This window comes from Colias philodice, chromosome 1 (genome assembly GCF_061535455.1).
Source record: "Colias philodice isolate Cphi_HAF_F1 chromosome 1, ilColPhil1 Martin Lab GWU primary, whole genome shotgun sequence".
Lineage (NCBI taxonomy): Eukaryota > Metazoa > Arthropoda > Insecta > Lepidoptera > Pieridae > Colias > Colias philodice.
Genome location: NC_143086.1, coordinates 13552629 through 13565320, shown reverse-complemented (window position 1 = coordinate 13565320; position 12692 = coordinate 13552629). Strand labels below are relative to the sequence as shown.

The window sequence follows — 12692 nt, the reverse complement described above, 5'->3', positions numbered from 1 at the left end:
AGATTTTAAATTTGTGCAAAAGTCTACTGCAGAAAAATGGCAATTTATTTAAAAAAAATATCTTGACGAATTTGTTTGTTTAAAAAAAAATGATTAGCTATATACTCTCTGTTCCCGCCACTTTAGCATTTACTGAAAGAGTCTTTTCGGTCATGAATGTGAAGTGGCGGGAAGAGAGAAACCGAGCTTCATTAAAAATTAATTAAAAATGAGCTCTTGAAATATATAAATTTAGATTTGGAATGTTTGGATTCATATAATTCATTTAAAAATAATGAAAAATTCTTAGTTACTGCAAAAAGTACAAAAAAATACATTTTTAAAAATGTTTATTTACTCTTTATTTACCTCCTTTAAAATCAGATATACTCTATATCTTCAAATAAAAGTTGGCAACCCTAGCCATGCTTGATGCGCGCACGATCGTCAGTAGGATACATCCAGCACCGCGGCCTTGAGCCGACGTACGTCGGGGATTGACCGTGAATAAGACGCTTAAGATCTGAGTAATATACACACCACTACATATGCAAAAATTTCTCGAGACTAATTTCACTGTATTTGCGTGAAAGAGTAACAAACAAACACATACACATACATCCACCCTCACAAACTTTCGCATTTATAATATTAGTAGGATAGGATTTATGTAAAATATATGTAGTATATCAGTTGACTTAGCATTCAGGATACAAGCCTAAGTTTAGTTTGGGGCTTAGCAACCGTGTGTGTGAAATTAGTCCGGAATATATTTTTATTTTATTAATTAGTTACTTTTTTCTAATTGCATACAAAGCCATATATGACAGAAAAAATACAACAAACACTGCATACGAGTCCATATATGGCGCCGTTTCATATTTTCCATAATATAAGTAAATAATTTTTTTTCTCAATTTGATCTCATAATGTAAGGGTCTAATAAACACTTTTTTGCAAAAAAATAATTTTTATTTCATCTCCTTAATAATTCATGCAATAAGGGGATAACATATTATGAATATTATACGAACAATAGGTAGTAAATGTAATACATACAAATATTCTGTATATGCATTTCATTTTAATTGGTTTTATTAAATAGATAATATTTTAATCATAGTTAATTTATTCAGTTCAGAATTATCTTGTATTAGGAATTTATTGCGATTCTATTTATAAATTTTAAAAGGCACATACCTTTTCTATTTCCTTTCCCAAATAAATATTTAATTTTAATTAATAATTAAACACACAGATTAAACATATGCATAATTATAAGCATAATAATTATTATGCATGAACGTCCGCGTCCGCGTCGCGTCGCGGTCGTTGAATACCTTGTGATTTTATAAGAAATATAATATTCCCTTGAAATTTTCTGTTCTGTTATATATATTTCAAACCAGATGAATATTATCTTGAATCTTATATTTAAATGGTTTGTGTAAATTTAAAACCAATGTAAAATTTTTAGTCGCTAGCCACAGTATTATTTTACTCTATGGTCGCTAGAGTCAGTCTACTCGCGACTAAAAATCGCAAGGCAAATGTTGCCACATAAAATTATTAAAGATCTGTGATTTATGAATACGGCTGATGTACAGACTTCAGGATTAAAAATATGACAAACTAAATTTTATTCAGTGTATTGACTGTTAACTTAAATGTCGTCTGTAATCATATAAAATTACGATTAATTCATGTAGAACTTTATTGTTCACATAAATTAAGTGATTGCATAACATGGCCGGATAACCTACTGTTTAAATATGAATTATTCAAATATTTGTGTTGTTATGAATGGATGTATGAAATTGGACCGTGGTTTGAGACAAACGCTTTTCGATACATATAATCGAAGTCATATTATAAATGTAAAGAGCGACCGAAGTCTCGCTTCGAAGATTGTGCGTTCTTTTAGAAGTTCTCAATATGCAACACAATCCCATAAGGATGGCATCACGTCTCTTCCTTCGCCCCAAGAAGTAAGTGCGATGCTATAAATGTTTATATAATCACGTTTGTGTACATAGGAGATAAGATTTTGTACAAGCTATGCTGAATTTTTTTTATGTGATGAATTGCAATGCTTTAGTTGTCCTATTAGAAATATACATTTTAATCATAGTATGTATGTCATTAGGTACATATAGATATTTTCATTTTGTCCAACGTTTGTGTTTCGAATTTTTATGTTTGTTACTGATTACACATATTTTATGTTTTAACCTGGATACCATATCCTAAATACAAATTGAAATGCTTCTGCAACTGTACCTTTAAAAAGCGAATTTTTAAATATATACTTTTCTCAATCTTTTCAAACTGTACAAGTATAGAAAATGAGTTTGTGTAGCTGGATTCCAATATTTTTATATATTTGTAATGTTATATAAAATCTAAACAATTAGTACTAGATCCCACCGCAGGATTAGTGCGTTCATAGTTTTTTTGATGTAACCAAAATTTTATGTATGGCTGCAAGAATGTTTAGTTAATTTTTTTCTAATCGACTTTTTGGAAAAAAATTACCTTCACTTATTATTTATAGTCTACATCACGGCAAATTATATAAAGATTCTAAAAAACCATGGTTGCTGTGTTTCACCTGGCCGCAACCCCCTGCAGCCTCGACGATCTGATCCCATACTAAGCTTTCGCTTGTGTTATGGATACCAGATGGCTGATAAACATACATATATTATTTTAAATAAATACTTATATAGATAATTAACACCCAGACACAGAGCAAACATCTATGTTCATCACACAAATATTTGCCCCGGGTGGGAATCGAACCCACAACCTCTGGCTTGGAAGGCAGGGCCACTACCAACCAAGCCAACCGGTCAGTCGAAATATAAATATCTAATAGTTAATATGAAAATCACCCAGCAATGTATTAATTTTACATTAAAATTGTCCTCCCATCTGTACTGAGCTAAAAGCACTTTACTGTTTGCATTTGCAAGCTTGCATATAATTCCCCTTTAAGAAACTTTCCTGTGCAAAAAAATGTGTATGCTACCTAATTATTAAGCTATCATAAAATCTTGTGTTATCCAGATAAAAAAAAAAAATGCATTTTGCCCCCGCTTTGCTTATTTTGAAGTGCGAGTGTGTGGAAAATTAAATCCCACTCTCACTCAATAAATGTACATGTCTTGTCTGGTCTTCAGTGGTTTTGATTTTTAAAAACTGTGATTCCAGACAAGAGCTTTAAAATGATAATTGCTATTAATTTTTCACATTGAAGAATGGAACAATAACAGATTTCTGCCAGGGCTCTTTTTATCAAAAGTGAAATATATATTTTAACCTTTTGACCGCCAGAGCAAAAACGCATCGCCGTGCCCTCCACGCCAAGCCAGAAATTCAATGAGATAACCTTGAAAATAGTAGGGATTCCAAAATGTTATCGATAAACATAATAATTCACGTCTGAATATTTGAATAAACAGCTTATAACACAAAAATAATATTTATTTAACCTCATCTCCTACTGTAAAAACTTAAGACCACATTAAATAGCAACTATCAACAAAAAAAATCAACCTTTTGAGATACAAAAATACATATAAAATTGCAGCAAGTTACAGCACTATTCTCTATCAGTTACGCCCCATTGGCATGTATACATGCCAATGGCGCGGGCAACCATCCTTTTTTTTATAATCTCTCGCTTCTGATTAGAGATGTGTAGCTGTATATTATTATAACTTATCGAGTTTATTTATTAAGTTTATATGAACTATAGGTATTATTGTGGAGTGTTTATTTGTAAATATCAAAACAACTATTACCTAATAAAGGGAATTGCATACCCCTGGACGACAGTGCGCAAGCCCCTATAAACTATAGTAAGTCACAGTCGCCGGCGACTTGTCGACAGTGCGTAATAGCTCTAAAACTACATATTTATTTTCCGATCATTTAGTTTAATACTTGAGTTATTACAAATACTAATTATATGTAGGTTACCATATTTTGATATGACATAGCGACAATTTGTATCATAAGAATATTCTAATAAAGGCACTCACACTCTCGGCAATACTCGATAAAATATTTTTACAACTTTCCGCACTTAACAACACGGCACGCGCTTACGACGTCACCAGTCCGACATCTATTCATGTCAATGGCGCAGAAGGGAGTGCATATCGATACTGTGCTAGGGATGCGCATGATTGGCGAAAAGGAAAATATTCAAATCAACAATATCCACAATATAGACAATATGGTATTATACCAAAGAATGTAGTATTTACCTTTTTTCTCAGTGACTAAGCTTATATATTTTTTTTGTAGTTATTACAAAAATTAAGCGAATTAGAGTAATTTCGCTGAAATTTTAATGAAGTTACTTGAATATTACACTACATCACTAGTAGGCACGTATACATGTCATTGGCGCGAGAGAACATGCTTTTTTAGCCATTAATTAAGTTATTTTTTGTCATCAAATATTTGAATAGCTACTTGGCAATTTTGTTTACTGTGTACAATTATGTAATAACTGGGGATTCAGTTCATAAACTGTATAAATAAAACACGTAAAAGTAAAGGTTTAATATGTTTATTTTGTATTTATCTATGATCTGTTTCTTGGCATGTATAGGTGTCGTTGGCGCACAGGGCACGATTGCGCATGACATCTATAGATGTCATTGGCGTTCAAAAGGTTAATAAGTTTATCTGTCTTGATTCAATGCTGTGTCTATGCAAATTAAACATTTCTCATGTTTAGGGTCAACTCACACCAAAAGAGCGGCGAAGCGCGGAGCCGCGACTTTTCGAGCATTTCAGCGACTTCTCGAGCATTCCAGCGACTTCTCGAGCAGTCGCGGGAATCCGCGCGCCTTCCCGCGATGAATTCACGGGTCGCTCATATGCGCAGTTCGAATGCTCGCACGCACAGACGCGTGCGGGGAGCGGGCGCGAGGGGCGGGATATTGCCAGCGGCCGCTCGCGAATGCTCGAACATTCTCGGGAATTCCCGCGACTTCTCACGCAGTCGCACGGCTCCGTTTATGGAATTCCGCGGAATTCCTGCGGCGCCGCGGGCATCCGCGCGACTCGTTCGAGTTTCTCATGCGATAATAGGTATTATAGTAATGAAAATAAAGTTAAAATTCATATGGCACTGAAACTGCGCTCCGCTTCGCTGCGCTTCGCCGCTCTTTTGGTGTGAGTAGACCCTTAGAGTGGATAACGAAATACATGCAAAGAAACTGTACTTAAAAATAAAAAGATTCAAAATTCATAATTCATTTATTCATTGAACACGATACATTAGATGTTAACTTAGAGAAACAAATGCTTGATTATTTTTATCAAAAAAAGTTATGTATTAAAGGAAAGGTCTACAACATCCGATATAAGAAGTACACTAGTATAATGAACTCCTATATTGTTACAGGTTACAATTACTCTGCGTAAAAATGAATTTAATAAGGAGTTCACATATGGTGCCTTAAAGTCCTATGATTCTAACCAACTAGCTTCCAACGATCCCATAGAAGACACGAGAAGTGAGGCGCAGTGTAAGATGACACCAGGTATGTGAAAATAACATTATTTGTGTAATAACTCAGGCCCCGGAATCATAGACACAATAGAAAATCTATTGTGTCGTGGACCGATAGGGCCGTTCGGGGCTCAATGGGTTAAATGTATCTTCATGGGCACAACAATCATTTTTCTAAACACTTAGATGCAATTTTATTTTGGTTAAAGGTAACCAATTTATACTAGATTCTTGGTACAATATTTAATAATCAACTAAAAATGTTAATGGAGAATAAAAAACAATCGATTGAAATATTTTACTTTGTAGTTTCTTTAAAATAAACATAGACTGCTTGGAATGTTGTTTAATTTCTTTTAACATAATCTATTAATTTAGTACAGTTAGTTATTAAAACTTAAAGCCAAATGGTAGATAACATTATAAGTAGATATATCTCAACAGCCTCAAATATTAGATGCATTAAAATAATAATAACAACTGATCCATGTTTTAGTATTTTCATTATTTATTTTCTAACAATCTTTTTACACTTATAGTTCAACATTATTCAATTATAATAAAAAAAAAATATCAGCTTAATTGCTTGTTTTTCTTTCATTATAAATTGTAGAAGATTTTTTTATATATGATTACAAAATATTTCATTGTATACTTTTATACAGTTCAAATGGTTAAGATGTTTAAAAAGGATAAGTTCTCTAATGCTTTCACAGACTTTAGAACCATTAACACAATTAACGGAATATTTCGTTTTATTGTTTATTAAATGCTAGAGTACTTAAAAATTTGCACTGCTCTATAAGGAAGTCATCAAGGTAAGTGTAGTTAGATTTTGTATTACAATTTAGTCGAATTTCTGTTAAGTAATAAATATATATAAAGTTGACACTATTGCATGATTAATAGTGTAACCTTATTTATTCAATTATTAAACCAGCCTATTTATATAACCTATACAATATACACTGTATGTATGTATAGTATACAGGGTGTAGGGTGGTAGGGTGTTAAATTTGCACAGGCGATTATTCTGCTTAAATTATTGATATCAAAAGTACTTTACCTAATGAGTAAAATGGCAATAATCATTTTTTTAAATATAACGGTAAATATCCAAAAAATAATAGTAACACTCCCATACATTTAATATGAAAGGTTTAAGTTCTTTTTTTCTTTTATTGGTTTTTTGCTTTAATTACTTCGCAAATTTTAAGGAAAGTTCATTTAGAATCTATAAATAGAGCTCGTCATTGTATTGCACCATGATGACGTCACTTCGAACATCTGCTTTGGATACAAAATGTATGGGAAATAAAATGTATGGGAGTTTTAAGATAATCGCCTGTGCAAACTTAACGATTACACCATATTTCTTAAAAGATAGAAGCAGCGTAACAACACGTTCCGTTTGAAGTCAGCTAATTTAAATGTATATTCTATCTTTTCGGCTTATGATTCTAACGCACGGCGCGGCGTTAACTGCTTGTTTGTTCGCATATACCGCTGTTACGTCAGTTTTTAAATATGTAATCTAAGTAGGTACGTATATACATTGAATCAGAATACTAGGAAAATTTAATGAAAATATAATTCAATTTCTATAAGTAATTACTTTATTTTCAAAAGGATTAATATTATTCTGACTTCTAATATCCTATTAACAGTAAAATAATTTTAAGTATAAATTTCATATTTTTATGTGATTTTTACAGGTTACTTAATGGGAGTGTTTGATGGCCATGGTGGTCCTGCGTGTGCTCAAGTTCTATCAAAGCGAATGATGAAATATATCGCCGCTAGTCTACTGCCATCCAAACTTTTAGAAAATGTGAAAAACCAAGAAGAAACAGATAATTTAATAGAAACATTTAATGATAAGGTGAGATAAAACTCGTCAAGTGATATTACAAAGATGAAAAGTTAAAAATTAAATGTGTCACATTATATTTGCAGGCGGATATAGTGCAGGACCTAAAAAATATATATGATACCAGTTTCCGTCACTTTCTATCGGAACTGTCGCAATTTCACAAACAAGAAGTAGACGTAAAATCTGCGCTAGAGAAAAGTATACTTCAATTGGATGATGATCTGTCAAGAGAAGTTTTAGAACCGTTTGCCGCCGATGGAACGCTAAATCACAAGACCCTATCGGTCGCTTTATCCGGAGCCGTCGCGTGCATAGCGTATATCGACGGACCCCATTTGTATGTCGCGAACGTCGGTGATTGCAATGCCGTTTTAGGGACGATGACCGAAGAGAACGAATGGATTTCAAAGAAAATTACCAAAGAACATAACTCTGAAAACTTTGACGAACTGAAAAGGATATGGAATGAGCATCCGGATAGTGAAAGAAAAACTGTGATAAGAAGGGACAGACTTCTGGGAGAGTTAGCGCCGTTGCGAAGTATGGGCGACTTCAGATATAAATGGCCGGCCGAAATCCTATCAAAAGTTGCCGTTCCAGTGATCGGGCAAAGAGCGATACCGGCTAATTACCACACTCCGCCGTACCTGTCCGCCAAACCCGATATTTATTATCACAGGCTAACTCCAAAGGACAAATTTTTGATAATCGCTTCGGATGGCCTTTGGGATATGATGACGCCGCTGCAATCTGTGAAATTAGTCGGGGAGCACATGAAGGGCAAAGTGTTCTTCAATCCTCTGAAGTTGCCGAGGAAGAATATACAGCTGGGCGATATCAATGAATTGTTATCGCACAGGAAGGAAAGTTTAAAGAGCAAACCAAAGGATAGGAATGCGGCCACGCATCTCATAAGACATGCGATTGGCGGAACAGAATATGGCGTTGATCATTCTAGACTCGCCCATTTGCTCAGTCTGTCCCCGGACGTAAGTAGAATGTTTAGAGACGACATCACTGTAACTGTAATATATTTCGACTCTGAGTACTTAAGACAATGTCCGGCATAATTATTGTGATGTTTATTCAATTTGGTGCCTTTTATATATATGATTATGCTTTAGTTTTTAATTTATAATTTAATTGATGAATGTTCCTAGTTTTGTGTGTAATTGTGTAGTTTGTTTGAGAATGTGAATGTAAACTGACGTATTTATTATGTTTGAACGTTATGCGTAATTATTGTGATGATATTTAAATTTCCGTAATGTGAGATTAAATTGATTGCTTTAATAGTTTATTACAATTAGATTTGTTTTAATTACAATTATTTGAATATTTGACATTGATACAAAATAAATAATTATTCGTATTATTTTATTTTATTTACTTATGACATTGTTTTGTATAATATTTTTAATTATCTATAATAGATTATATTTTTAATTTTGTTATTAATTTCATGAAGTTTTAATTGAAGGATTTATTTTATTTGTTTAATAAAGGATTGAAACACACGATCGTGATGAGTTGTGTGCACAATTTAATTATAAAATATTTTATTATGTATCAATGTGTTCAAGTAACCACACTACAAATTACAAATACGTATTAATGATTAATGCTGTGTTTAAAATAAACGGTAAGCGCTTTGTGTATTGTACAAAATTTAGTCGTATTAGGCTTAGACTAGAAACAGAAATCGAGCATTGTAAAATAAGTCAATTATGATTTATTACTTGGTACAAATATTGGCTAACAATTTGATAAGTCTTTAAAGGTGTAGATGGCATTTTTGTGCCTTTTATATAGGTCTATCTACGCGTGGACCAATGGCGGAGTGTAAAATAAGCGTAACAATAAATCCTGTTCGCCCATTGGCTGCATAAATGTATATGTGTAGTTTATTCGCTATTAAGATATTTGTCCTAAATAGAAGCTAACTTTATTGACCCTTTCGTTTGATGAATATTTCAATTTATATTTTAATTTTTTTTATTTAACGGACGTTGCAAAATTTTCAATTTGTATCACTTTTTTTGTGCGTATAGTGGATGTCATTTAGCTGGAACTATTGTGGCATGTTTAGATTAAAAAAGGAATCTTGTTTACTTCAATAGAATTAGAACACAATATAGGATGCAATCGTTAGGAAATGTTGAGTCATCCATTATCACCTTATACTGAATATCTGTCTGTACTGGTTTTACAACCGATTCATTTAGACCATCTTCAAAGTCATTTGTGTAATTTTTATTGATTTAATTGTTAGCACTAAAAACTTAGCATGATTGCTATATTAAAATAATAATTATGTTTTTCAAAAGGAGGAGGTTTTGGCATTTATACACTGCTTTAGAGTCGCCATTTTGGTAAAAAAATCTTTGCCAGAATTGTGTGCTACCCTGTACATATTATAATAGTCATATATAGGATTATATGTTTAACCTTACATTTAAAATTAAAAAGCTTATTAAAGGGTTAGAATTTACCATAAAAGAGTTATCCGTGCATAATCGGATTTTAGATGAGTATCAACGTAAATATTGGTGTCTATTTACTTTTTCTTTGCGTCCAAAGTACATGTTTTAGTGTTTAATAAATATGTATAACGTAATTATACCTGTCTTTATTGATTAATTCGTAATAAGTCGACCTTACTACAAACTCACTATTCATATTTGTGTACCTTATACATCGATCTGAATGAAAGAGATCCATATATTATGTACTTTGGAATCCACTGTATGTTCCTAGACGGTAGTGCAGCATGACCTGTGTGTGTGTTAGGTGTTCGTGTGTTGTATCACGCATGAGTGATCTTTAATTAAATGATTTGATTTTTTTGGCCACTCATGCAGCATGATAATTCACGTAAACGCATGACATGCTAGCGTTACCGTCTAGGTACTTTATATTACTATACAGGGTGTCCCACTGTTGGCATACTAGGCCCAAAGGAGGTCATAGTTTTGCATACGCTGAGTACGTAAAAAATACTTATAAAATTCCAGACTCATTTTTTTTCAAATAGATGAATTCTTAAAACTCTTTGTGTACACCCATAACAAGCAACCCACCCAACCGTGCCACCAGCACGTGAGCTATCGTTTAAGATTATGTTTTCATAGACAAAATGCTCACATTAGAGAAGTGGTATATGCCGGATGCGCGAAGCTAGAGAAGAAAACATGGATTTTCAGGAAAAATTTAGCAAAAAATTTTTGACGTAATTTTGTTGTTTAAGTATTTTTTACGTGATCAGTGTATGCTAAACTACAAGTCCCTTCGCGCTTAGTATACCAATAGTGGGACATCCTGTATACATAGTAATATAAAGTACCTAGACGGTAATGCTGCAGTGCTGCAGTGTCTGATGACAATCAAAATAACAATAATTAATTAGTACCTACTGTATAAGGTTCTTAAAATAGGCAAAATGTCTCGCTCAAATATTCTAAATATTGTTATAGCATTACAACGAAGTTTATCTGGAATTCTGTACGTTATTTCGTACATAGGTACCATTTTGGCTAAATATTCCAATGTTTTCGAATCCAAATGCTTTAAATTTCATTAAAATAAGCGGATTTAGATAAACATCGATGAATGTGTGTATGTACATTTTAATCTGCGTCCATAATGTATATTAGTATTGTATATAACTAATGTAGCGGATCATAAGGACTATCAATTGTAACTAAACTGTGAGAATACGAATTTCTTATTGCAAACAGCAGCTACTATAGAAAATATTTTTGCTTTATGCAAGTCACGTTTGGATTTTTGGAAACCCAGTAGTTTTTAATCCGACTATGTGTGTAATATAACTATTTCTATATGTACTTTACTTGGACGTATAACTACTATAATAATAATAATTTTTCTAGTGTTTACTGTACAATGTATTAGTGTGCTATGTGGCCCTGTAAAGGGTGTGATCGTCAAAGATGATGGTACTACATTGTATTTTATACATATAAGTATTTGAAGATAATACGTCTATTTCCACTAAATATTCACAGTAAACCTGTTCGAGTAATATTATGGAGTAAATCATTAAAACATTATAGTATTAAAACGGAAAGTTGATAACATTGTTCCTGCAAGGTTTAAATCTATATTCTTGTAACCGTGAACGTTGTTAATAAGATTCTATTTCTGATTTAGTTATGATTTGTATTGTATTTATAGCAATGTAAAATTTCCAGACAGTAAAAATTGTTGGTCTTAATTCTAATAAATTGTGTAATTTATGCACATATCTTTCTAACAAAATCAGATAATCCGTAATCACATCATAAAGATTCATTTTAAATTTCACTAGATATGGATATAGGATAGTAAACGTGCTGTTAATTGTATTTCTACCCTTTTTATTGAAATTTGTGTTTAACACTGCATATTTGTTATATTTTATGATTGTATTGTGGTTATTAAAATTAAAGAAACTCTGGAGAGTTGTAAGCTGAAATATTAAGAATTATTTTAGTTTATTTCTTACTGTCCGTTCATTTAGTTATTAATTTTTGTCGCCTTAAATATTTCGTATGGTTGTACCAAAATGAAACATGCGTGTGTAATAATATCAATGTTTTAATCCCATTTATAAATTAATAAATTAATTAACCTACCTCAACTGTTGTTTGACTGATTTTAACCCTAAATTCTTGTGAACTCCTGTATCTATTTTTTTGTGCCGATTGATAAGTATTTTGTATTATATCGTTTACAAAAAAGTTAATGAGAATAGGCCCTAAATTTTACCCCTGCGGAACTCCAAGGGTTATAGGGTATTTCATTGATTCAAATTCATTAAGAACTACCTAGAATAATCTTCCCTGTATGCATGATTTGATCCATTGTAAAAGTGAACCAGTTAAACCATATTTCTCACATTTTAAAGCAAGTATATGATGCGGTATCTCGTCAAAGGCCTTGCTAAAATCTATGTTGTACTTATTTTCCCACATGTAATGCCTGTGCAATATTATTGTAGTTGATCTCATTTTAACGAATCTGTATTGGTGACTGGAGATATAAAGTTAAAAATATTCCTGCAACTTAGGACTCCAATGACTAGTCTTTTACCAGCTGCATAAATGTTTCGAATTTTTGAGTTATCATTATTTTTTTAAATAATCATAGAAAGATGAGTGAATTTTTATATATACTTAAATAGTAGATAGAGAATAAGGGAAGGATGGGGTAAATAAAACACCGATTCCATATCAACTTGTTTATTAATAATAATTTATATTAAAAGTGAATATTATATTAAGTAAGTAAAGTAGGCGAGTAATTATC

At 32.2% G+C, this 12692-nt stretch overlaps 1 protein-coding gene across 1 annotated transcript; it reads left to right on the top strand.

The window, feature by feature from the left end:
- Window positions 1-1570: 1570 nt before the first annotated feature.
- On the top strand, window positions 1571-12024 carry Pdp (pyruvate dehydrogenase [acetyl-transferring]-phosphatase 1-like protein, mitochondrial). The gene is made up of 5 exons (XM_089697840.1): window positions 1571-1967; window positions 5405-5543; window positions 7228-7394; window positions 7469-10314; window positions 10756-12024. Exons 1-4 carry the CDS (start codon window positions 1752-1754, stop codon window positions 8453-8455), a joined length of 1509 nt encoding a protein of 502 aa, XP_089553966.1. The 5' UTR covers window positions 1571-1751; the 3' UTR covers window positions 8456-10314; window positions 10756-12024.
- Window positions 12025-12692: the final 668 nt, after the last annotated feature.